A 25,131-nucleotide genomic window follows, 5' to 3' on the forward strand; every position below is an offset into this window, starting at 1 on the left:
TTAAAGAACTTGATTTTGTATTTCAGTGCATCGAAAAAGGGGTGTTACTTGAGAATTCGTCCAAATGGTTCCTTAGTCTGGCTTGTGCACACAGTTACGTGCAACGGTACCACAATCGTGTACAAAGGTGTCTGACTTGTTTTGTATCACTTGTGTTGTGAGGTTTACAGAAGTTATTTTTAACTCGTTCAGACTAAATATTATCTAAGAAGTTTTAGTAATTTGGCTCTTGTAGTTAGTAGAGATATCTGAATCTTGCTTTCTTAAATTTGGATTAATAGCTTCCTAATAATTAATTCCTTTATTCTTTTTTTTTATTTAACTAAACACATTTGTAGATTGGTTTTGATCTGGTTTTCCACCTTTTTCGGTCTTTCCTGTTAATCTGATACTAGTTTTAAGGAAAAGTATTGTTGTATAATAAATTATTAGAATTCCCTCCTTTTTGTATATTTTGTAGGATAGGTCAAACGAAAGGCAGCAATCATTATAAAAAGGAAATATTCTATTCTGGAAAAGACACAGCTGCAAAAATCGTTTTAAATGATTAGGGCGGTAACTACAACAAGGACTCGGCCTGAACACTCAATTGATGCAGAAGGAACGTCAAATATCGCACTTTTAATCTTACTGAGGTTACCAGTGTTTCTCGATTTAATGGCATCGATCACCGCCTTAACGACAGCAAAGGCAAGAAGTGCGTCACGCTTCAATGGCATTTTCAGTAAACAACTAAAATTTTTGACTGCTATGTTTCCCCAATAAAATGCTACCGTCGGGCGACCTTCCAAACGATTACAGATGAAGACAACATATGTTGATTTTAAAGCAAAGGCAATTAAAAGCAGACTTTACCTTAAAGCCACTTGCAGTAAAATAATAACACACTGAAGCGCTTTCGGACTGGGGTTCTGTAACAAACACTAATAGCGGAAAATTGAAAAAAAAAAGGCGTATCTGATGATGACATCAGCTTGATGAACCTCCACCGCAAACAACGGTCACGTATTAGCGGTGTTCTTCGATGTCGAAAACGTCTGTAACACCCTTAGCTACTACGTTCTCCCGCAGACTATGCTAAAGTTAAGCTTAGATTGAATATGTCCTATCTACTCAAACAAAGGACCTCTATCAAGCGTCGAGATGGGGCTTCTGGAGGCTAGGATGAAAAGATTTTTGCTTATAGAAATAGAATTTGTTTAACGAGAAAGTTGCTTAATTTCATTACTGCTCTATTAGTGGATGTAACGTGTAGTAACATAGAGCTTTTTTTTTTTCTCTAGCTCTACGGATACGCAGATTGCATTCGCCAAAAATGGGTTAATGCCTGTAAAACTTTGGCGCCAGTTCCTCTTGGCGTACCTGATACTTTGACTCGCAAAAATCCAAAATGCTCAGGAAAAATGCATTAAACTAGAATATTTGAGTTCGTTTGTCATAGACATTTTAGCAGATGACAAAGCTTAGTAACGGCAGCTAAGCGTCAAAAAAATATGTCATATGCCTCACAGCCCCAAAACACCCCTATTTCCATATTACTTATTCATTAAAAAAACATGATATATATTGAAGGTAAAGGTGACTGTGGAAATTTCTAAAATCGCATAGTCACGGAGTTTCCAAGCGTTATTTTTACACTAGGGCAGTAGTTGCTGTTTGCAGTGGGCCAGACGCTTTACTGAAAGCATCTTAAGTGTAATCAAGGCACCCACAGATCATGCGCCAAGTCTATGCAAAGGTTAATGATGTTCTCACAAATTGTAGGAAATATGAAAAGCAAAGAAATAAATAGGTATGGGGTTGTCTCTGACAAAAACTAAGATACTACAGAGGTTTGGATTCTGACGTAATGATCTAACTGTGGATATATTGAAAATGTAAAGCATTGGGAATATAGCAAGCAACAAAATGGCATGCGCTTCTAATCTCTAACGTCAAACCTACGTAATAAGCTTTCTGTGAAAAAGTTTCGTTAAAAACAAAGTCGAGCAATAAGAGTGACCGGTGCGCATCTTTTGTGAAGAAATTAATGAGATACTTGGTGCAAAAATATTAATTATAATTTATGAAAGTAGCTTGGGGTTACAACAAAACAACCTAAAACAGAATTTCTAAGAAAAAGTCCAGAAGTTTAAAAGCGAAGAACTGGTTCAAAGTATTGATGAATCAAGGTTACCCAGTAAGTGGGACTAGGAGTAAATTATTGCGGTATACTACCATTATACACATTTGCACATTGTCAAAAAAGGTAATGTTAGAGCAGCCGTTGTGATATTAAATCACTGATGAAGGAACTCGAAGAGGTGTTTGAAATGGAAAAATAAGTCAGTCTGAATAGTTAATCACAGAAAGCTGATACGATACACAGGCTAATATTAGATATGTATGCAGTTACTTGCGAGCATAAAAAAACTCAAGGAAATCAAACCGAGGCCATATGAGAGGTGTAACTCCAAGCAGTGTTCTTCTGTAAACAGCCGCACTTAAATAGCATTCGTGTAAAGTGAAACAAATGCGTTGATAAAATAATAAGTGAGATGTGTTCCAAAATGTCATCTAAAATCAACTAAAATGTAGGAATAAAAGTACTATATAATAAATACGTAGGGGGATAGAAAATGTAAAAAGGAACCCAAAATAGGCTTAAAAGAAACTTGCGGTTTCCGCGAAGACGTGACTGGTTAGTGGACGCAGTATGAGATAAAAATTTTAATGTTTATTAAATGAAAGGCTTTGCTCGAGAATAGCGAACGGGTGGGGATCCTAACAGAAAACGTCGAAAATCGGCAAAAAGTAAAAAGGCATGACTTCATACAGCATAATAGAATGTTAGAGTATTGATTGTCATGGAACATAAAAAAATAAATCCTGAAAGAATCAAAACGCTGTATACGGCATGAATGACGGGAATGAATGTGACCTTAAAGCAGGGCATGTCGAAAAAGGTGACAGGCGGTATATGGGTAAGTAGCTGGTTCCAAAATAATATCAGCGGAAGAGAACATCTGTGGATATATACCGACCCGGCGATGCAAAGGTTCACGAATTACCATTATATAGAATAGAATCCGCTTCGTACGCTAATAGTGGGCTCTCAATATATTTGCATAGTTACCCCCGACTAGAAGCTGTAAATTTCTTACTGTTTTTATAGTTGTATTTTTGCATGTCTTGTTCAACTATAAGCTCGCATTTAAACCGACCTTTGAATACGAATTATAACGAAATTAATTTACGCATCCGCAGTCGGGTTTTTGAGCGTTTTATTTAATCAGCATTCATCTATGGTTAATATTCAGTAGAATATATTGCCTATGCTTAGGCATATCCGTAAACTTCACAGATCCGTAAAAAATGGACTCATAAATTTCTAGGTATGCGTTGTGTCATTAAAGTTTATTTCATTTTGAGCGTCAAGGTTTTCTAAACCTGAAAACGTGAATGTGACAGGGAACAGATATTTAATTCTGAAATAGAACAATAATAAAAACTTTAGACCTTAAGAAGCTCTGGAAAATGACGCAGTGATTCTTTGCCTGCTTAGCGCCCTGACAGACCTAGTGTTATACTACGCGTCGTCAAAAATATAAAGGTTTTGGAAGATGAATTTCTGATAGCAAGGTTGGCGAATTTCTTTAAACGAGATACAGATAGGCGTTAGACACTAATGTTGAAAAAATTAATTGATTGGATCGAGCCATCATGCAATACCTGCTAGAGGGAAAGCGTTAGTTTCTTAGATCCCACCGTATGGGTTGGTTTAGGTTTGTAGCCAGACGTGGACGCTGCGTTTTGATCCAGGAGCTAGTTGTCTGAAGTAACGTCTACTAACAGTAAAAACTCAAAACATGTATAGGTCTTTTGGCCAATGCTAACAATACACTCTACATATGAGAGCGCCCGCGCAGATACAGACATACAAGGATAGCCGTAATATGAACGAACGACTGTGGTGGTAATGGCATTGACGCAATGCTGGACAAACGATAGTAAATCCTGTTTGCTCGAGAGAGAGACGACAGTCATTGTTTGTCTTTAATAAGCAGCGAAGAAAAACGACCGATAGGGTAACAAAGCGGACTGTCAGACGGTAGAACACAAGCCAAAGCCAAACAAATTTATAAAGGCTGATAAAAAAAAAGTGGATAATGAAACTTTGTCCTAGCGTGAAAGAAATAGTCTACGACATTTATCGAGCTGCCGTCAAGTTTATTAGTGCACCAAGCGAGTAGCTTATAATATTTCTTCAATGATGTGCGCGCAGAAATTATGAAGCGGCCAAACGTTCAAGGTAGTACGTCATAATATCGCTTAATAGAGAGCACGACGATTTGGGAATGCCGAAAAATACCATCGGCATATTGATAAGTTTTTAAATCATACGGAATAATTAATTAGTAATTTAATATTTGCGTTGACAGTTGACGCCCGGATAAATTGAAGTATGTATATAGTGTATAGTAATACTTTGGATATTCGTTTGACACTGAAATCCACAAATACAAGGCTAGTCGTCTTCGCTTTAAGACTAACATATATCTTACATGTCTTAACAAGACTTGTTGCCATTAGGCATCATGGGAACTTCCTCTTCATAACAAATCTATGGGTATTACCATTCTCGACCTTCTGCGCATGTAGGTGTCCAGAGAGACATCTTCGTCTCTACGCCGGCGGACTACTAAGATGTCCGCCGGCGTAGAGAGTTCTGGATATGTGTAGGATAAGAAAAAGTTCTGTTTCAATATCTTATTCGATGCGATGGGCTGCGCTTGCACGAATTTCGAAACATTTGAACAGATATTTTGAAAGCTAGTTGATAAACATATGCTGTAACCATCAGTCTTAGTTGTACGAAAAATTGCTTACAAGCTGCTTCGATTTATTGCGAAAAGGTGAATGTAAAATACAAACTTTTAATAAAAACTTCCCTTTTAGACAAATAGTAAAAACCTGATCAGTTTATAGAATACTTAATATTTTCTTCTTGTGTAAACAACACGATCCAGGCTTCTCCACAATAAAGCTTAACATAGCTTGGGAATAAATTTAGCAAGTAGGATCTCGAGAAACCAAGTCCAGTTACTTGGAATAGAGATACTACACCTAAATTGCACCAATTATATCTATCCCGTAGCATGCAATCACTCATGCAGAGTAATACGCCGAAAAAAATTTTCAAAGGCGTACGGTTTCGTAAAGGACATATGTGGACACGTCAAAAAAAACTTTATGACTGGGCATAACCGACGCCATGTTAACTATAAAAGTACAATACGGAGTTTGCACCAATGCTACCACTAACCTTTACTATTGACAGATTTGCAAAGAACTGAACTCCTAAACATTTGAAAATGAGCATCGCTCATGCCCAGGAAATGAAGCCACTCAAAGTTTTATCAAAAGCCTTATGACGTTTTGAATTACGTCTTATAATAAACGAAGAAAAGGTTTATTAATGAAATATGTGTACTTCTAGTATCGAAAATATGGTCATGTGTGCATGCCATATCATTTTGCGTTTTACGCACAGAGGTTAAAAGATGATTATTGGAAAGCGAGAACCGAATCGAGATCACCCTTCACCGAGTGCTACCTTTATTTTTACCGTTCATCTAGAGGACCATGAAGTGAAAATTGTGTCCGATTCGTAGAGATAATACATGTGTCTAATAAACGGAAGCGTTTGCCGAAAGAAAGATTCCTTTCTGTAGCTGAAATTAAGTTATGTAAAGATAATATCAGTCAATGCCGATTATTAGTTTACCATTTTGCACAAAGGTTTATAGATATGGTTTAATTACAGACAAACATCGTTATTAGCGTACAAGTTTTCTTTTTACAAATAATCACGAATGCTAAACGAATATTATTAGATCAATATTTCTATATTCACATTGCTTTGATTTTTTGCATTTAAGCTACGCAAGGGTTTTTTTTTTCTCTATCCATTAACTGAGTACAAACCGTCTATCTTCAAAGACTTAGTTTGTTTAAAAAACGCTTTGGGCACGGCAGTATGAGTAGTAGGACAATATGAAAATACATTGCCTGTGCGATTTTACTCTATCAATAATTATAGTAACGGTTAATCGTTTTGATTGTTTCTCGGCGTCGTTTTATCTAACCAATGTATGCTTTCGTATAGCCAGATGTCTAAATTTGTTACATTTCAATAAAGCTCTGTACAGGCCACTTGTATTTTTGCTCAGGACAGTACAAAAAGTTAACAATCAAGCCTTGGAGCACAAACGATGAGCCTCCAAGCTGACTTCAACGAACCTCTTTTAGCTTCTTCTGGTAGGGCGCAGCGTATTTCCGCGCCTTCTCCTCATTACGGATATCATCCAAAAAGGCGATTAAATCCTTAAGGTCCGTTTCGTCAGGCTGCCCAAAATAAGAATAAATAGAAACTCCATTATCACGATGTGCTGTATAATACAGAGTGATTCTCTACAAGGAGCGCTCTATTTAATGGGCGCCCTAAGAAATTAATATCCTTACAAGCGCGCAGTGTTGCCGGTAAAATCGATGTTTTCTATGTCCGTTAGAGCTAGCTTTGTCAATGATAGTACTTGTAAAAAGAATTGTTTCAGACCATTAGCCATGTCAGGAATATATTCAAGATAGAGATGCGTTTGCACATAGACTGTTTTAATCTTTTTGCTTTTAGGCAATTTCAGCTTGAAGTTAAAGTCGTATCTCGATGAAAGCGCGGAGGTCTCATGAATCAGTGTTTCATCTAAATCCAAAATTAGAACGACTCTGTTTGGATCCTCGGCTTTTGGTTCTGCTAGAAATGGGGTTGCTAGAATTGGATTTTTTCCTCATATACACCTATCCAGTTCCGATAAAATAAACTTTTCTTATCTATCTTATTTGATCACATACTCCTCTTAAGCCTGCCTGCCTGCCTTGAGTCTTCAACAATACGTTATCAAAAGGGGAAAATAACTAATAGGTTTGAATACGAATAGCAGGCTAAACGAAAGAACAGAGGTTATAGTGAAACTCAGTGATCCCTGATCATTTGTCAAGTCTAATAATTTAGAGCGGTCGTTCCATAGGGTGAAATAGTGGTAAACAATTGATTTAATATACAGCGGAACGCCATAGAGAAAAATACGTGCTGGCGTTGTAGTAATTCGTGTTTTTGTTTATGAAGATGGGTTATGTTTGACCTTTATGCCAATTGGCCCCTTCAGACAAAGGGCTCTAACGCAAGCTTGCTTTTTAAATTTTTCACTAATAATTAGTCACTACGATGGCGCAGTGCGTAACGTGTTTGATTACTAAATTTAGAGACACGTGGTGTTCGAGCTTCGAGTCCAGGGGGACAATACACTCCATATCGTGCTGGAAGCCAGTCACCTGATGGCTTCAATGTCGCACATACAACACGAAAAACGCTTTTAGTAAAAACGTTTGCTAAAATGTTCTTGATATTTGTGCTACTGCTGTTATCTATTCGCATAATAAACTACATCTTGCGCAAATGCAGTATATATCTACCATGGTATATGTAACTGTGTTGTTTTCAAAGCTCGTATCCGTGATTCATAGTTTTCCTAGGTTAGTAAAAATAGTTTAGCTAACGATGCATATAAAGTTTTTATTCGACTTTATAGAATAAGCATTACTGGTCTTAAGCAGTTCTTTGCGGTTGGAACATATAACGCAAGTACTAATTTTTTTCAAGGATAATCCTTCTAATTAAATAAAGCTGCGTCAGGCACCCGACTAGGCGGTACGAAAAATACAGCTTTTGTTAGTGTCATTGAACGCTTTAAATTAATATTACTGAAATGTGGGTGTTTCGGCTGTTGCAGGAAGGCTAAGATCGTTCGTTCGAACTACTCATTTGATACATGACTGCTACAATAATGTCTGCAGATCATGGAAAACACCTGAAAAAAAAACAAATTTCTGTGAGCGACTGCCGACTGACAGAAACTATCGAGAGCTTTTTTGCTGTTTAGACGCAACTGTCGTAAACTGATTACACCATTCGGCCAAATGTTCAAGCATTAATTATGTCATATTGTACAATAGGCGCATTTTCTTCAAGGGTTTGTTTATTTGGGCGGGATTATAATAAGGTCTTGTGATTATAGCTTTTTTCTTAATATTTCAAAAACAATGTGGCTTTAAGGTGAACAACAAGAGAGCTTGGGACCAAAAGGATTAAAGGCGACAAGTCGTTCCAATTATCGGAACGCAAAACAAAAAGTTTCCTCTGACCACAAAATTCTCTTTAACATGCAGATAATTATTTGCAGGGCCGATATATATGATATAATTATAGCTATAATGGTCGGCACTCTCGAAATGTTTGTTATTTCTCTATACCACTAAAGTATTTAGGTTGTTTAATTCAAGATTCCCTTGGTGTTCTAGCGTCACTCTTAAGGATAAATACTAACATGTACATGTATAAAAACTAACCATGTCAAAACTAATTGCATTCAAGCTACCAGGTAATCATTGCCAAATAACAGGTTACCCCTTTAGAAAGGCATATGAATTTTATACATATAGATCAGACCTCCTTCAATTATTAAATTCGATTAAACCTCCTTCAAATACTATCGTGAATCTTTGAGACAAGTACTGTCCCACATTTTTGATCCTTGGTTTACAACAGTTGAATCAATAACCCTCAGAAAATATCCTACGAATTATTTTGCTACTGCGAGCACTTCAGCGACCGCCGGCTGCACTGAAAACTTTTCTCGGAGCTCGTCACGTTCCGTTCTGAGCTAAAAGACAAATAACTTTTCTGCGATATACATTGCATTTTAACATTATTTCTCAGCTACAACAGACTTAAGTTCAAGTAAGATGCAACTTCATTATACAGACTTTGAAGGACATGTTTTCTCGAAAAAGAGAAAAATCCACACTGCAGTCGTCCACAAAATTAAAACTCTGGGACGAATGTGTCTTTGCGCTAGAACCGAAAGTATCCACTCAGCTCTATATGTCCTTCGATGTAGCTTTAAGTATATTAAACTTTGAAGCTCGCCTGCTACTTAGCTCTTGATAACTTGCGCAGATATTCTCTCCCTTCAATGTCGTACTTCATCTTTTACTTTCCGCAACTACGTATACGCAGTGCCCTTTACCAGAAGAGATATTGGTATGTGCTACAAAAGATCTAGCACAAAGGAATCGCCTATCTTAGTAAAAATCAGAGTCGAGTCCTACATGAATGCAATCCTTATGAATTGTGCAACGCTTGGTAGCGTAGGGAATCGAGCAGACTCAATTATCAGGAGAAGAAAAGTATCAAATGGAAGGAGGCATCTTAGCTAGAAAATCGGCAACACAACAGCTCGACGCCACGATAATGCAAATGAAGAAAAATCAACCCTAAGAAAACTGCTACAAGTACTCGCGCGCTTCGTTCGAAACACATTATCTTAGCTGTATTGATGTAAGAATCTACGTATATTTATAATAAGCGTAACTTCGAATGACAACTAATTACTAAACTGTGATATAAAGGCTAATAGCCGCTTCCAAAATATTCGCTAAACACGGTTTCCTTACGCAGAAATATACATTTGATGATATATCAACGCGGACGATCCCAGTAGCCTCTGTGGTGTTCCTAGGCAGTCTTTCGGTACTCTTCTTGAACTCAAAAAATGAAAGAGAACCAGTTGCCGCCAAATTGAACAGTTTCATTTAAAAGTGTTAACACCCTTTAAAAATTAAGCGTACTTGTTTCACGCGACATAATTTTCACACAAGTGGTATATCATCACGGACCATGCTGGTGTGGCGCTGCTATCAAATATAAAAATGTTGGAGAAGTTGTTGCCACTCAAATCAAGATTACGCCCTAAAGAAAAAAAAAATAACTTTTTTTTTTCAAGAAAAAGTCCACAAAAATTAGTCTAGCCCGACTATTTTGTGGGGTATTTGTTTGCGTCTAATAAACGGACTTTTTTTTGTAGTTTAGTAGACTGGAGAAGCCCCATGGGCCACGCATCGTTTCGTTATTGAACACATTCTATTTTACCTTTCTGAAGGTCAAATATTAAGTACATCTAGAATAGATATCATGCCGAATAAGGGTCAGGCTAAAATAGTAATTGGCATTAAGCCTAATGATTTTTTTCACGATTTAATGTAAACAGAGTTGTAAACATGTTAAGCTAGTGAAAGTCTGGTGAGCTTCATCCCGCCCCATGAAATAAAAGGCATTGTATCTGGAGAACGTTAAAGAATTATTAGTGCGGTATCTTAAAACGCTTGCCCGGGAGTGGTCGCACACTGGAAGCACCACCTAGAAGCCTGAAAACCTTAGTAAAAAAAAAAACAGCGATACGCGGCAAGAGTTCCGGAATTCAGTTTCAAAACTGGTACAGGACACCCGACGACATGTTAATCACAAATTCGTAACGGTAGTTTATTAATGAACAGGCACAAATGTGCAAGTAGTTGAAACGTGCGTTCCCGACTGTTGGAGTGGTAACAAAAACAGCTGTCAAACAACTTGCATAGGGCCGGTAAACGCAAGGCGCTGCGAATGAAGGAGTCTAGTCTTGAGTTTGATAAATGGCATCTGCGAAGAAAAGATGTATTGTAAATTGGTGACGTATAATGGTATGTGAGCATATTGAGAAAGAGAAAAGTAATTTGTGGAAGCGGCACAGTTTCATGTTCGAATCGGCCCATGGCCATTTTCGCAATAAGAAAATGCAGGTACAGACTGTGCACCACTATCTTGATGCCATTGCATAATTTCGGAGGATTACAGTTCTTCAGAAAGAAATCGAAGCGCCTTTTTTAAGTTATAGATTGGGCGGCGAGAGCTCGGATGCCTCAAAACTTTTGAGAAATTCGGTTGTGAAGTGAGTCGTTTTGATGATATTCGAAACGCGTGGTCCACCGTAACCCCTCTAGGAACTAAATTGAAACAAAAATTGTGGGTATTTTAAAACCGTTCGGTACTTGGTACTATTGTAATGTTGTCGAAACAGTATCTTTTAGAGTCTTAAACAAACAAATATGTGCATCTTATCGATGCATTTGCACCCTGTGATGATAAAAACGAGCAAAATACTATGCAGTTTTTGGATACATGTCATCACTAGTGTCTATTCGAAAGTAGTCAGCACTACAGTGAAGCCCATGTTAGTAATCAACTTTGCGCACCGTCTCTACAGATGGAAGTGCTTAATGCCTGCATCTTTAATATTGTCATCAGGATTTTTGCAAGGAGAAAGTTAGTGAGAACGGTGCTTCCAGACGAATCAACAAATCATTTTTTTGCTTGGATTTGCCTCTAGGCAGGCGAAGAGATTATCGTAAACTACACCTTGGCCGTTACATTATTCAAGAATAGTTCGTGTAGATATGATTTTGCATTGCCTAAGAAAATAATGTTGAAATTCTTTGGTAACCTCAGCGTTGATGTTGATTTCTGGAAATTGTTTTATGAAACAAAGGTCGAAATCTTGTAGTATCTTGCCATACGCCATCGACTTACCCTGAAGATATGGCAGCGCTTGATTGTGATGGGCGTCACAAATTGGGAACATCACAAGAGCGTAGGAAGCTTTTAGGCATTGTACTCTTGAGCGTGATCTACAGACGAAGCGGGTCGGCTGGTTCATTCGTCATTGAAGTGATTCACCAACATACCTAGATATGCTTATGGCATCTGGGTGGCATCTGCATCTGCCATAGTCTGGTACAAATATTCGTTGTCAAAGAAGGCATCTTATATACGCGATCTTTCTTAAATGTGGCAAATTATAAGCATAGACGCAGGTAATAAATCTCGCCCCAGCAGAGGACTTCAGGAAGTTAGAAACACTTCGCCAGCTGTTGGTACGTTACGATCCAAACCAAGAGTGATACGAGCTTTGCGTACGCCATGAATGCTTTCTTTTGCTGTAATGAGATAACGAACATAAGGATTTGCTCGTCAGAGCACGACTTCTAAAAAAAAAAATGGTGCAGGGTTGTCGACTGTTTATAATGTACGCTTGGTATTTAATGGTGAATGAATCTCTAGGAACGAGATTGGAAAATATTTTTGTGACTCATCATGTGTTGATTTTAATACGTCTATTTTTACTAGAAGACTCTCTCTGTTAATGGATATTATATGTACTTTCAAAGGAATACTACTGCTCGAAACGACGTCATCTATATGAGAGCGCTGTATTGTCGGCAGGCTGCATGAAGCTCCTTGGAAGCAAGCTTATTTATTCTCAATAGCGCGTAGAGCCCTGCAGATAAACTACTCTTATTTAATTTTACTTTACCTTCCATGCAGCAGAAATGTGCCTTCTTACCTTTGAACACTGAAGTTTTACAACGACGGCATATCTTGTTAATTGAGCCAGCATTTACTAAGAAAAGATTTAGTTCCTGATTAACAACCAGGTGGATGTGATAAGTGTTTTGATCTGTTTATAGCTGGTAAAGAAGCGGTTGCGCATCTGGATAACCTTCCATCTTGAGCTTCACTTCCGTAGTCGTATAAGCGCGGTCAGGCCGTCGGTGACGGTTACCGTTGGCCGCGTCAAGAGATTGAATGTCAGACTCCGGTTGTATATGGAAGTCGGAAGTGCAGGCATAGGTCCGGTCGTTGACCATCGGACGGTCGTGATGAACTGTACTTCTGGAAGTGCCCGTTGCAAGCTCAGACGTTTACTGCGAAGCACTCCGTATTCTCTTCGCGATCTTGCTCCTAAGGGCAGCGGCTTTCGACCAGTGGCGGCCCGGTATTATGGTGTGGGCACCTAGGTATTTCGAGCGTCACGATTCGCTTGAAGTTGTCCGCGACAATAATTTATCGTAATCGAGCGAAACAACGCGGGCGAATTTGAAGATAAAAACAAAGTGTTCACGGGAATCAAACACAGCATAACTATTATACCACATAATTTGGGCACACAAGCGCATTGCTTCGGTCCCAGTACGTTTGTCAGCCTCCAATGTGTGTCGTATCTAGCGATTATAGTGGATGATCGTAACACTGTAAGTGAAACGACTTTTCCTTTTAAGAGCAAAATTAGGCGTAGGGTGAATGAAGACATAGTTATACATCTGATGATACATCGGCGTTGATGAGTGCTTTTCCATGTAATGTTTATCAAGGGTGCTGCGGCGTTGTTTTCAAATACAGAAAATGGGAAAAAAAAGTTAAATGTTCGATACATTAATTTAATCTTGAGAGTTTTTCTTCCTAGAATCGATGGAACTATACTGAGTTTGAAAGCATCTGTTTAATCCTTCGATGTTAAGGAGTCGGACAAAATTAGCTGCACAAAACTTAGTAGTTTGTAGAAACCTATTCGGCTGTGATTGCTGCCCACCTAAATTGTTATGTATCTATAGTTACTTTGTTAGCCCGTTCTCACAACCAGGATCTCAGGATACTCAGCTAACTTTAAATTTGTCTTGTTCATTTAATACACTTCTATAACATAATTATGGAGCTTTTCTCTCTATTATAGACTCTGGCTTCGAAATGTGTATGAGTAAGGTCAGCTGGACTTTAAGGGACTAACATGATTCGAGTTTTTTAACAGGCGTTGTGAATTGATAGAACCAACTAATCAATTTTTATTAAAGCATTTGTCTAAGTAATATCATTTTCACACACTGTGATGGGCGATGAAACCATATCGATCTTAGAGAAAATCTGTCCAATCCTTGTGCACAAAGTAGTTGATTTATGTTGGAAAAACCAGTTACTTACGCCCTTTAGTTGTTAGTAAAGTAAGTAAGAGCCCAACGTATTTTGCGTTGCTTCGCACCTGCTTTTCTGTTGAATATACGGATTCTGCTCTGGAACGCTATTAAGGTTTAAGGTTCCTTTATTTGCTCGTTTTTTAAATTGAGCAAGTACACATATTTTCCAGTATTAATTAGGCTATTACAAGCGGCGGACTTTGAAATCGAATAACTTATCAGACGGTAAATGCTACAATCTTCTAATAATTTGCGGGTGAAACCGGTTGAGTTTTTTCAGGGGAGATCTTTACTCTCGAAACGAAGAGGCCATGCTTTCATTTCTTGAAGGTTACAGCGTTGCAGAAATTTACCAAAAATTGGTTAAGACATTAGGCAAGAAAGCCTTCAGCGAAAATACAAAATGTGACCAGTGCAAACACTTCAAGAACAAAGATTGGAATGTTGAAGGCCAGCGAGGAAGTAACCAAATGTCGGGACCTAGAGGGCAAGAACGCATTGTCGCATTGGGGGGTTTGGAGCCAGCCAGCTCTGTCGGCCATAACTGGAATTTTTTTTTTTTTAACAAATACAAAAGATGCGGATACTGAACCTAGAACCGTGAATTGAGTCCAGGCCACTTGGACGTGCGTGTGATTTATTACCCGTGTAATTCAACGACAAACTTCTCTTGAGTCATACGTCGATTTCTACCGCCAATTGGGGACAGACCGGGCAAAAATGTGAAGTTGCTGTGGAAAGAAATTGAGTTCGGTTAGGTTGAAACGTAAATTATAGTAATTGCAGGGAACATTAAGAGCATTCGCTAATGTGCGACGCTCACGAAAAGTAAAACAATGAGCGCAGTCCGCTACTTTGATTCCTTAAGAAACTCATCGATCGCTGGCACGGTAATTGAAAGGTAATAATGCTTACTTAACAACATCGCCAGATCACATCGCTATGCCTTAATTACTCTATACATTGAACAAATGAGCACTCAACATTGGTTTTATCCGTTCATTCCCACCATCTAAGTCCACGTGACTACGAGGCTTTGCACACCCTAAAAGGGGCAACCATATGCCATTACCGATTTGCTTCAAGTTTTATAGACAGGAAAGTTACACATGGAAACCTGAATGGTATATATATGGATGTCCAGAAATTACAAAACTGCTTAGCAAATAAAAGTCAGTACCTCTAATGCATACAAAAGAAATCATAATTTTAGCCCAACTAATTCAAAAGTTATTACGGCAAATTCGTTCGTAACGGCCTTATATATATATATATATATATATATATATATATATACATGTTTCCGTTGATGTATTAATTGTTCCCAGGACATCATCGAGATTTAAGGGTTTTATCTTTCGTTCTTTAATAAACAAAATAAAAATATAATAAACATTTTATGATGCTTTCTTTTTTTGTCATTCCATTGTCACATAGGCAAACCGATACAAACAACAGAATTTTCGCAATTTTCACTCATTTATCGAAATATCAATTGCGATAAATCGATCGCCTCGTTTCGAAGGCCATAGAATTACATACGGTCATTACGTATCATGTAGAGTTACTCAATAAGCATTGCACTATGATAGCTAAAAAAAAAAAAAGATTGTACAACAGTGTATTATTTGATTGACTTGAAGTACCGTAAAAATATGAATAAACTTGGACGTCTGGCCCGCTCTTATTTGAAATATAGCACACGCTTTCACTTCCAAGCACTTAACTCGTATGATCATTTGAAGAGAGGGTAAGAGAAGACTACTTTGATATTATTATTATGTTTTCAGTCTAATCAAAAATAATTAAATACAGTGCATACATTATTATTATTATTACTTCCGGTACCCTATGAACCCCGGACCGCGTGATGTGCTTACTAACGTAACTGACCATTCGCAAATTTTGTTCGAAACGAGCTTCAAAAATAGACATATTCAAATAGTTCTGGCTGCCGAAAATGAATCCAGAGTCATTAAATTGGATTTATCGGTAAAAACGTCGGATCAAAAATTAAAAGCTCGCTGGAAATGGCGTACAGATATCGACGCATGGAAACGCATGACTTGAGGATCAAACCACGGGCACCCATACGTCAATCCTTAAGCAAGGGGTCAACGAGATCTTTTCTATCATGGCAGCTGATAACACGTGAGAAGCAAGAATATGCATGCGCAATAGCCAACATAGGGAATTTTAGTATTCACTCAGAATAATTGTATACCAAACTCGGCGCGATTGCAGCGCAAGTACTAGGTGAGAAAAAATCTCAACACACTTGTAAAAAAAATTCGTGCACTTAACGAGAAAATACTTTTAAGCAACAACCTACCTTCAGCGCAATCATTTTTTTTCACACAACGTTGGTTTTGACGGGTTTTAACTCAATCCCAATGTTTTTTGGTCACCCGAAGAAATAGTGCCAATGCTTTTAGTTTTTCAAGTTCTACGCCTTGAAACAATCGTTGCCCACAATCGAAACGTTTCGACGTCTTCGTGGTAGCCTCTTTGGTGTAGCCGCAGCTTCTATATTAGTTTTGGATTCCAGATCGCTGATACAACCAAAAAGACATTTAGTGATAAGAGCTGTGCAAAGCGAGGACTTATCAAGAAGAAGAATCCGTATTACGCATAAGCACGATAAGTTACAGCATTTCATTAACGCATTGCATAAAAATTTTAAATCCTTAATTATTTTAGGTGATCCGTCTGATTATATCAACGCGTCTATTTTAAGAATGGAGAGAGCACTTTGGGTGGATGTTTAACCCCTTGGAGATATTTTGCTGATTGCAAGAGTTAGTCGACAACGCGTGTCATTATTGCTTTTTCTAATATACAATACTAATTCGGAAAACACCAACAGCCAACGGTAGCGACGTATAAGCTAGCATGCTAAATCTCAAACCCTCAGTAACTAGAGTACGACTTGTAGTAATCAGCCAAAAAAACTGGACCGCAAGCTATAGTATGTAGGCTTATATCGCATAGATAATACTCTGCGCCGGCGTTCACCGGCTCACAGATGTGACAAAATTCCACCGTTAGAGAGTCTTAGATGGTTATTACAAAAAAAAAAAACATTTTTTTTCATGTTCGACTAACAATTATCTGAATAACAACTGCTAAAATGTAGTTACACTGTAAATTTGTAACTACGGTTGAAATGGTGGTCGGCGCCGATTTCATCCGTGATACCCTTATGAATATTGCAAGAATGTATGGTAAAATGACTGTTTTTGGTTGCGTTTCTGTAAAGACCGAGGACGACATTAAGCATTTGGATAAAATAAATTTTGTTCTCTGCGCAATGGCTGCCTTACAACCCGACACGTCTACATAGACGTGTAAAGCATGATAAGGTCGATGCCTATTACACCGTCAACTCCTAATGAACCAACATTTAATATCGATTTTTTTTGGAATATGAAAATGTCAAGTGAGGAAAAAGCAAATTAATCGCAACTTGTTACTGATTTAGACAATTACTTCAGAAGCAATACGCATAGGCAACCCTCCAGCAGACACGTCATTAGCCTACTCTTCCGAGATAACCTGGGTTTTTGGACGCTAATAAAATTGTTATCCTGTCTCCATGAAGATTCAGGCGCTAAAAGACCCGGGGTGTTGACGTTCGAATAAAGCTTCAACGAACAGTGTTTTATTCTAATACCCTAACGTTTTGCCTGATATAGCTAATGTATTTTCCCATTTTAGGAAGTACGAGATCACTATGGTCGCACACATCGAAAAAACACTTCTTCAAATTATGCTTCTTTCACTCACCGTAAGTTTTTACAGTTTTTTTGACGCCTAGGTATAATTACCATTTCGTATGCTTCGATTAAACAGCTTTTAGGGCAATTTCCTATATATTGGTTTCGCTTGTAGCCCATGTCTCCTTTCCGTAAATTTGAAGTTCTATATAGAAAGCGAAATAATAGGTTTTCCCAACGACAAAAAGTCTATTTAAGAAGTTTAAGGAGTAAGTTATTTAAGGAACTTCTTTCCTTAATAGTAATTTCTGCGTGAATGGTATTATCAGCAGCGCTTGTTCGCTTGAAGGGAGTAAACACAGATGAGATTTATTCGTAATATAGCTAATGCGAGATACTTCCCTTTGAGAAAGTAGTCGATCGAGTCTCGCGTACGAAGAAATATACACGAAAGGTATCGCTGGAAGATGCATCAGTTACCTGTCAAGATGAACAATTTAAATCGTTCTGGCATCAACCTTAAATAGAAATTAATACTTTGCTTAACAAATATGTAAGGAAATCGAACTTCTCCTGGACGTTTTTTATCTAGGGGCTTGGCCCAAGTTATCGATAGACTTGGCTTATTAAATCCTGCATTAGTTAAAACTAAGTTTTTTTTCTCAAAAGATCTAATCAGTCGGGCTTATTCCACTAAACAAATAGCAAACGGCTTTCTCCAATTTTCTTTCAAGCTTAAAACTAGCAAAAATAACCACCGTGAGGAGAGCGTTCGATGACGCGAATTTACAAGTAATTCGTTGCGATTTAAATACCTTTTGCGACGTTAGTCCAGCCGTATTTAAAGCCATAATCTATCTTCGTAAAATAATTATAGCAAGAATATGCAACGTGTGCATCATCAGATCGCTACAGCGAATACCAACAATAAGGCCGACGTAGAGCTTCAAATGGTGCGTTTTGTTAATTTTTCCATAAAATTATGTTAAAATCTTTCTGCCGAAAATATTTTAAATTAATTGCATAAGTCAGCGCAAATGAATCTGTATGAGCGAAGATGTTTGGGCTGAGATATTGCCAAAGGGCAAGATTTAAAAATTCAGTGTCATCCTTTTAAATCCCCACGGTTCAATTAGATGCAAGTCGCGCCTTGAATAAACAAGTACAAGTACTTTTATTTGTGAGAAACAAAGGCTCACAGTTGTTCATCCTTTGGAAGTATTCGCTAATCTATCTATGCTTTTTGTTCTGTACTACAGATAAAAAAAAGAGACTAGTAAATTAAGGGTGTACAGTATATGCCAAATCCATCAGCAACTGAAGGTTCTTTCCCCTTTTTGCATTTCGGATTTGAGATAGCGTCATGATTTCAGCACGCTATGGTGTCGATTCCTGATATCCGCTATGGCCAGATACACACAGTAAGCCAACAAGGGGAAAAAGCGTGGCCGATTTGTCAGCTAACGAACTTTTTATGGCTTTCTAAAATTTACAGATCGTTTTTCGCTAATTACACATTTGATGTTCAACAGCCCGTCGTTTAGTGGCACATTATTCCATCCATTCCATTTCCATGGTAATCCACAGTTCGTCGATTTTGAGAAAAGCTGATGCAATCGGTTGACAGACTTCCGTAACGTCCTGGCTACAACTATTTTTTCATTCAAAGCTGTCATACGTTTTGCTAGGTATAGAAGCAATGATCAATCGGCGTTTTCCCAACTGTGGAACCAGCGACTGACGAAATTTAAGTGCTTTTTAGTGACGACCTGCTATACGGCCATCATGTTGAACAAATTGTTTTGTGTAATAAAAATTAACTCCTCAAAAAAAAACTTTAAATGTCCTATCAAATCTCGTAATCCGCTAAAGGAATTATTGATCTAAATCAATAATAGAAAGGACCTAGTTCTCTTTGTTTGATTCAATATTCAAGTCTTAAAACACAAAGTAATGAGAAAGCTAGGAGTTTAGCACGGTAATATCGCTATTAGGAAAACACTCCTTCTACAGACATCAGAAACCGCATAGTTCGGCTACGCGAAGCGGGTTTGCGGGTATGATTTCAAAAGAATTAATGAATTACGCATCACGTATGGTTACAGAATATGCATTGAAATACTAAGTAAGACTCTTGGTAGATAAGAAGATCATTGGTTCAACAGTGTGTTATTTGAGAGACTTAAGATATTATGGATATATGAATAAATTAGGAGTTCCTGGCTCGCTCCTATTTGATGTATAGTAAATGTTTTTCCTTCGAAGCTTTTAACTCGCGTAATCAATTGAAGTGACACAAAAGGCACACGTCTATAATTAGCTTTAATTCTTTCAGTGCTACTATAAATAAAGGATAATTAGTTACACAGTAGGCAACGTTTAATAGACGGTGGCATTTATAGAATCAGCTAACCTGCCCATTCTGTTCCTGGAACATCATTATAACTTCAAGTTTTTTCCTCTTGTAAATTGTGTAATTACATACAATTCGTCTTACATAGATAAATATGTAATTTTAATTGACTACTCGGACGCATAGCCATCACCGAAAATTAGATTTTTTCATATTGTTAATTTTTTTGATAATAAGCAGATACATATTTTTTAATTAGATTTTCTAAAATTTACTTTACATTTGTCGCTTTATCTCTTCAATCGACATTCATTGCTACATAGGCTAAGCAGTAAGGCCAATGGGGTTTTCGCAGTATTAATTTTAAGGTATAGTTTAGGTAATACAAAAATGTATTGCATTTTTGTTTAACTAGGCGAGATTCATCGACTGGTGTTAAGGAAAACCCTTTTATATAGAATATTGTTCGAACTGCATTCCCTACTTAAGAACTGAGAATGTGATGTATGATAACGCATTGGATTTTAATACAATTCAAAGTTGGTACAAAGAAAGACATTTCCACTTGAAAAAAAATGATCTCCAAGAGAACAAGCTATTACATGAGGTTTTTGGACCTTTTGGCGCCGTAATATTTAGAGAGAGTGCAATTTTCGGAAGCTGCATGACTCATATCCACACAGAGATACCACATTCTGAAACAATTAGCTTCGAAATGTCCCGGTGGACATCTTCGCAGATTAGGGCTTCAATAGTAAACAAGCAGCCTGGTGTCGTTACAGCGTTTGAAGAATACAAATTTCGCTGAAGAGTGGTAAGTGAATCATTCTTTAAGTACAAACTATGGGAGGCCAGATAGCTCAAGATTAGTGACAAAATTTATTGTATCGTCCAAGTCCATGGTCTGATTGAATCTTGCGATGTTTGCGGTGCATCCAATTAATGGGAACTAATATACACTTGTTGGCAAATTTGTTTATAGTTGTCTTAAATAAGATGGATAAACAAATAAGGTTGATATAGTCTGTAATTGAATCGCGATGAACGATAATGTTCTAGACCAACGTTCTTATGCCACTTTTGTGATTCCTGTACTCGCTGCTTCTAAGCAGAAAATAGATGGGTCAAGCGCAGCTAAGAACATGATAGTGGTCAGCTTGTGCATATGGAAGTGGTCCTATAAGTGCGACTGTTTGATGCAGATGTCCTCAACCCTACCGTGTAACAAGGAGTAGTTGGCAAAAGTTGCCGAAGCACAAGCTTTCGCCAAAAAGGACATTAGTCAAGCGTATTTACAGAACTGAATGGCCGACGACCTCATATCTAATCATAAGGCACTCACTCCAAACAGTTAGCCAAAATAGTTTACTGATCTTTACTAAGAAGTTTTCCTGTATAGCCAGATGCACGAACGAAGATAACTTTTCCTTCATTTTGAAAATTTTTGCTGCTTATTTAAAAGCCGTTTTTTGGATTACTCGAGGGGATCACATTGCAGTTTACGTAAATGTTTTCTATTTATTAAACGTTTTTCCAAGTATTCAAGGCCAGGCGGAAGTGGGTTAAGGTTTTATTGTACTCGCTTGCTTGGTACTTGGTTTGTAGACTCTAGGAGGCCAGAGTGTAGTAAGCGAAGAATCACATCGTGGTGCGCCAGGCGACTTGCTTTGTAGTTTTCTGTGATAACATGTTTCAGGTTTCGCAGGTCTTATGAATTCGTGATTTATTAAGAAAGTAACAAAATGGTTTTAGTAGCTTCCATCTGAATCTGTGCGGTGTTGTCTAAAGCTAACGTTGATCGTCTACATGTAAGTCGTTCTACGGATTCTTTGAAGATAGCAAGGACGGCATACTCATGTGTCCTTGGTGCGTCGAAAAAGGTTGGACGGTAAACGTAATGAAGTGCAGGTAGCAGATCTAGTCCCAGTGCGCGCTCGTCCACCCGCAGGCACATTCCCAGGGAAAACTGATCGGTTATATCGCCGCATATAAGTCATTCCCATTGATGCGAACAAATCTATCGCATTATTTCTTAATTGAAATAATGTCGTATAAGTACACACAATACCATAAAAAATGAAACTTCTGGCAGTTTTATTTTTGTTAGGTGCAGCAGAGTTTGTAGTACAGGAAGCCTAGCAAATTACGTCTTATTTACTCCAGAAAAAGATCCTCTTTTACTCTCTGACTTAAAAATAAATGCCATCGTAAACGTTCACATGTATGCTTCTTTGTTTGTTTTTTTATACCAGTGGTCTTTAAAAAAAGAGAAGCTCAACTGTAATAGAATAATGTGTCTTTATACCATTCAGAGTTACTTCAGTCAAGTCCTCCTTATTTACAAATATCTGAACAGCTTTGCTGCAGGGCGTTCAGCTAGGCGTACTTTGTTGTATGATATATGCAAAAGATAGGAGGCTGAGAATATATTTTTCAAATTTGATATTGAATTAACGAACGTTAAGCAGTAGCATGCTCTCTAGAAACTTTACAACGTCATAAGTTGAAATCTTCAAATTTTCGCAAATGTGTTTCTCTCTATCTTCCGTAAAATAGTTTTCTTTCTTTATTATCTGTCATTTGGTAATATCTCGTAACTTGGGTGTATATTCAGGTCAACCAAACCGTGTGCTCTTCTAGCTAGTATACATATTTTGATAATAATATTTTCTTGACATATATTTAAGTTGGGGTAAGCTAAATAACTCTAGGTGATATAAGTTGAAGCACCCGTGACTAGGCACTTTGGGCAAGCATCCCAGTCGGTTGGGACGACCCAAAGTGCTTCGTGCTTCTATGCATTATAATTCTTATAAAATCGTACGCACATCACTATGCGAGGTAGTGTACATCATAGATAAATTAAACATTTGAAAATATGAGGCGTAGCCATCTTTTTCTTCGAGACGAAATTTCATTCGGTATTTTCGTTATTTTGATCCACGACATCGATAGCGTTGAGCTGGCACCTGAGTTCCGCCACCAGTATGTCGTAATTCTGTTAACATCTGAATTCAACTTGTCTTGTTTTTATTCTCCGTATTTTGTTAATTTCTTAACAGGAACAAACGCGCGGTAATAGCCAAAGCCGAATCTTACTAAACGAACTTTCTCCTTCTGTATTTCTTTTAAATCAACGTTCTAGTTTAGTTTAACAACAACGAAAATAGAAAAGCCGTCGCACATGTAGCGTAGGCAAATCAAGACTAACTGATTTTGTCTTGATGCGAGAAAAACGTTAGCGTTCTACTCATCGTTGAAATCTGACAATCGACCAAAAAATTCGAATGATTGCACCGATGCACAACGTAAAGTCGTTTGTATTTATTGTGTTTCACATTTGTTGGACAGCTCGTTGAGCTGAAACATCCGCGTCCCGTAATCAAGATACGTATTGTACACCCTAAGACGAAGCATAAAATCCTGATCTATAAAGGATAGGTAGTTCGATCCAAACAATATAAGCTTCACTTGTTTACATTTTTAAAATAAAACAAATATATTTTACTCCTCACATGATTATTTTACTTCTTGGTGTGTCTTAGGCCGAGATGCCAACCAACAATCACTCTCGCGGCGCGAGATTAAAGTCAAGACTAAATATGCAGTTACTGCAGCCAGTATCGGATGATATAGGCCAGGGTGGATCAATCAATCAAACCAGGTGCCTCCGGTATAAAATTGTACGAGCCACTTCAAGCCAGTGCACTAAGAGCATAACGAAAGCAATATGAAACTATATGCGTGGAAATAAGTTAAATGAGAAGGGCGGCAATCCAGTCTGCATGCGTGTATGTCTGCGTTACAACTAAAGAAGTACCAGGGACATGAGCAAGCAGCGACTCAGCTGGGGGCGAGTGATTCCTCAAAAGGAACTTAGGACTGAGCATAAGTGTGCCTGAGGCGGCAAGCCTTTAGAGAAATAGCGGATTTAGTAAAAGGAGTGTTAAGTCCTCAACGGCATATAAACGAAGAATTATAATTCGAACCCCAAAGTACCTATAACTGTGAGGATACAGAACGTATGACAGTGCAAACTTGTTTAAAAGCCATGGCCAGCAAGGAGTCTCGTCGGCAAGCAACCTCTGCCGAGAAAAGCACTATTATAAGCGTTTGCCTTACGAACCACGCAACACTTCCTGCTGTCCTTTTAGATGAAATACAATCATCTCTTTCTATTCGGTAGTCCAGATAAATTAAGCACAGCACTTTGTAAAATATTAAATTGGAAAGAAAGTTCCGCGTTTCCTTTGGCTAACAGAAAACACCACATGTTTTTATTCCTTTGCCAACAAGTTATTATGATTTGTTTCCCCCGTCATTGTTCACGTCTTTCTCCCATTTTGATGCCAAATGATACATGCCATCCCTTCAGAAGCTAGCGGATTTTGCCTGTAACAAGTCTGCTCACTACGATTTGAGTTGTTGATCCGTAATGAAGCTGAGGCCACGAAAGTAATTGCCGACCGAGAGAAAAAGGCGAAAATCCACCTGCGCAAGGTCCGGAGAATTCGAAAAGTGCAACAAGACCAGACATTCAAAATCCGAAAGATCCGCAGCTTCAAAAAAGTTTGCTGTGTATGGCCTTGCGTTGTCATCGAGCAAGATGACCTGACCTCGTTTTTCAGGTCTCTTTCTTTATGAATAGCCTGCCTGAACCGGTGTAACTGAGCCAAAAAGACATGCCGATCAGTCTGAATCGTAGGAAGTAATTCCCGGTGAACCAGTCCCTCCCTTTATAAGCGATGCCTTAAAAGATAAAGGTTTAAACTAAGATGGACAATAATAATAATAATTATTATTATTGTTATTGTAGAGATTGAATTGTATTGTGGACCATACATATATAATTTAACAAATGGAACTACGAGGATCGTGAATTTAGTTGGCTGACTAATGTTTTTATAGGTCATCGGAAAATCATCGTAAGCTTAGCCATTGTGAACGACAGTGTACCACTCCATTTAGCTGGCCTGACTCGATTGTTATTGTGTACACGTATGCCTCTGAGAAGAAATAAATGCTGTAGCACCTGGCATGACTTTCCTGAACGCGACTTCTTCATTCTGGACAGCGTTCTACCTTTTTCCACCGTCTACACCAAGCTCAAGTCGATGTTTGATTCTTCTGGGCTTCGGATTGATGTAGTAAGCTTTCCGTCTAACAAATAACAAATGCCGTTCCGGGAAGCCTCAATATACTATCGCACTGTGCAAGCAAGCAGATCTGAAGTACCTATTCGTGTGTACAGCCTTCATACGCATGGCTTCAGCAACTGTTATTCGTTTACACAGAAGTAGCATTATTGGAGACACTTCGAAGAAGTGGTGATAGTGCCGATCG

General features: G+C 38.0%; 1 protein-coding gene across 2 annotated transcripts in view; it reads left to right on the forward strand.

Annotated features, from left to right (window-relative positions):
- Window positions 1-25,131, forward strand: part of LOC147759112 (uncharacterized) — a 68,984-nt gene that overhangs the window by 3,753 nt on the left and 40,100 nt on the right. Inside the window, exons 2-3 of one of the 2 annotated variants that reach the window (XM_086982122.1) lie at window positions 17,437-17,506; window positions 23,334-24,617. In XM_086982122.1, the coding sequence (XP_086838248.1) occupies window positions 17,437-17,506; window positions 23,334-23,419 (156 nt within the window). In that variant the 3' untranslated portion in view covers window positions 23,420-24,617. Of the gene's footprint in view, window positions 1-17,436; window positions 17,507-23,333; window positions 24,618-25,131 lie in introns of those variants that run through there. The other variant, XM_086982126.1, reaches the window with a different exon arrangement.

The sequence above is a fragment of the Varroa destructor genome, unplaced genomic scaffold (assembly GCF_002443255.2).
Source record: "Varroa destructor unplaced genomic scaffold, Vdes_3.0 BEIS01000001.1, whole genome shotgun sequence".
Classification (NCBI taxonomy): domain Eukaryota; kingdom Metazoa; phylum Arthropoda; class Arachnida; order Mesostigmata; family Varroidae; genus Varroa; species Varroa destructor.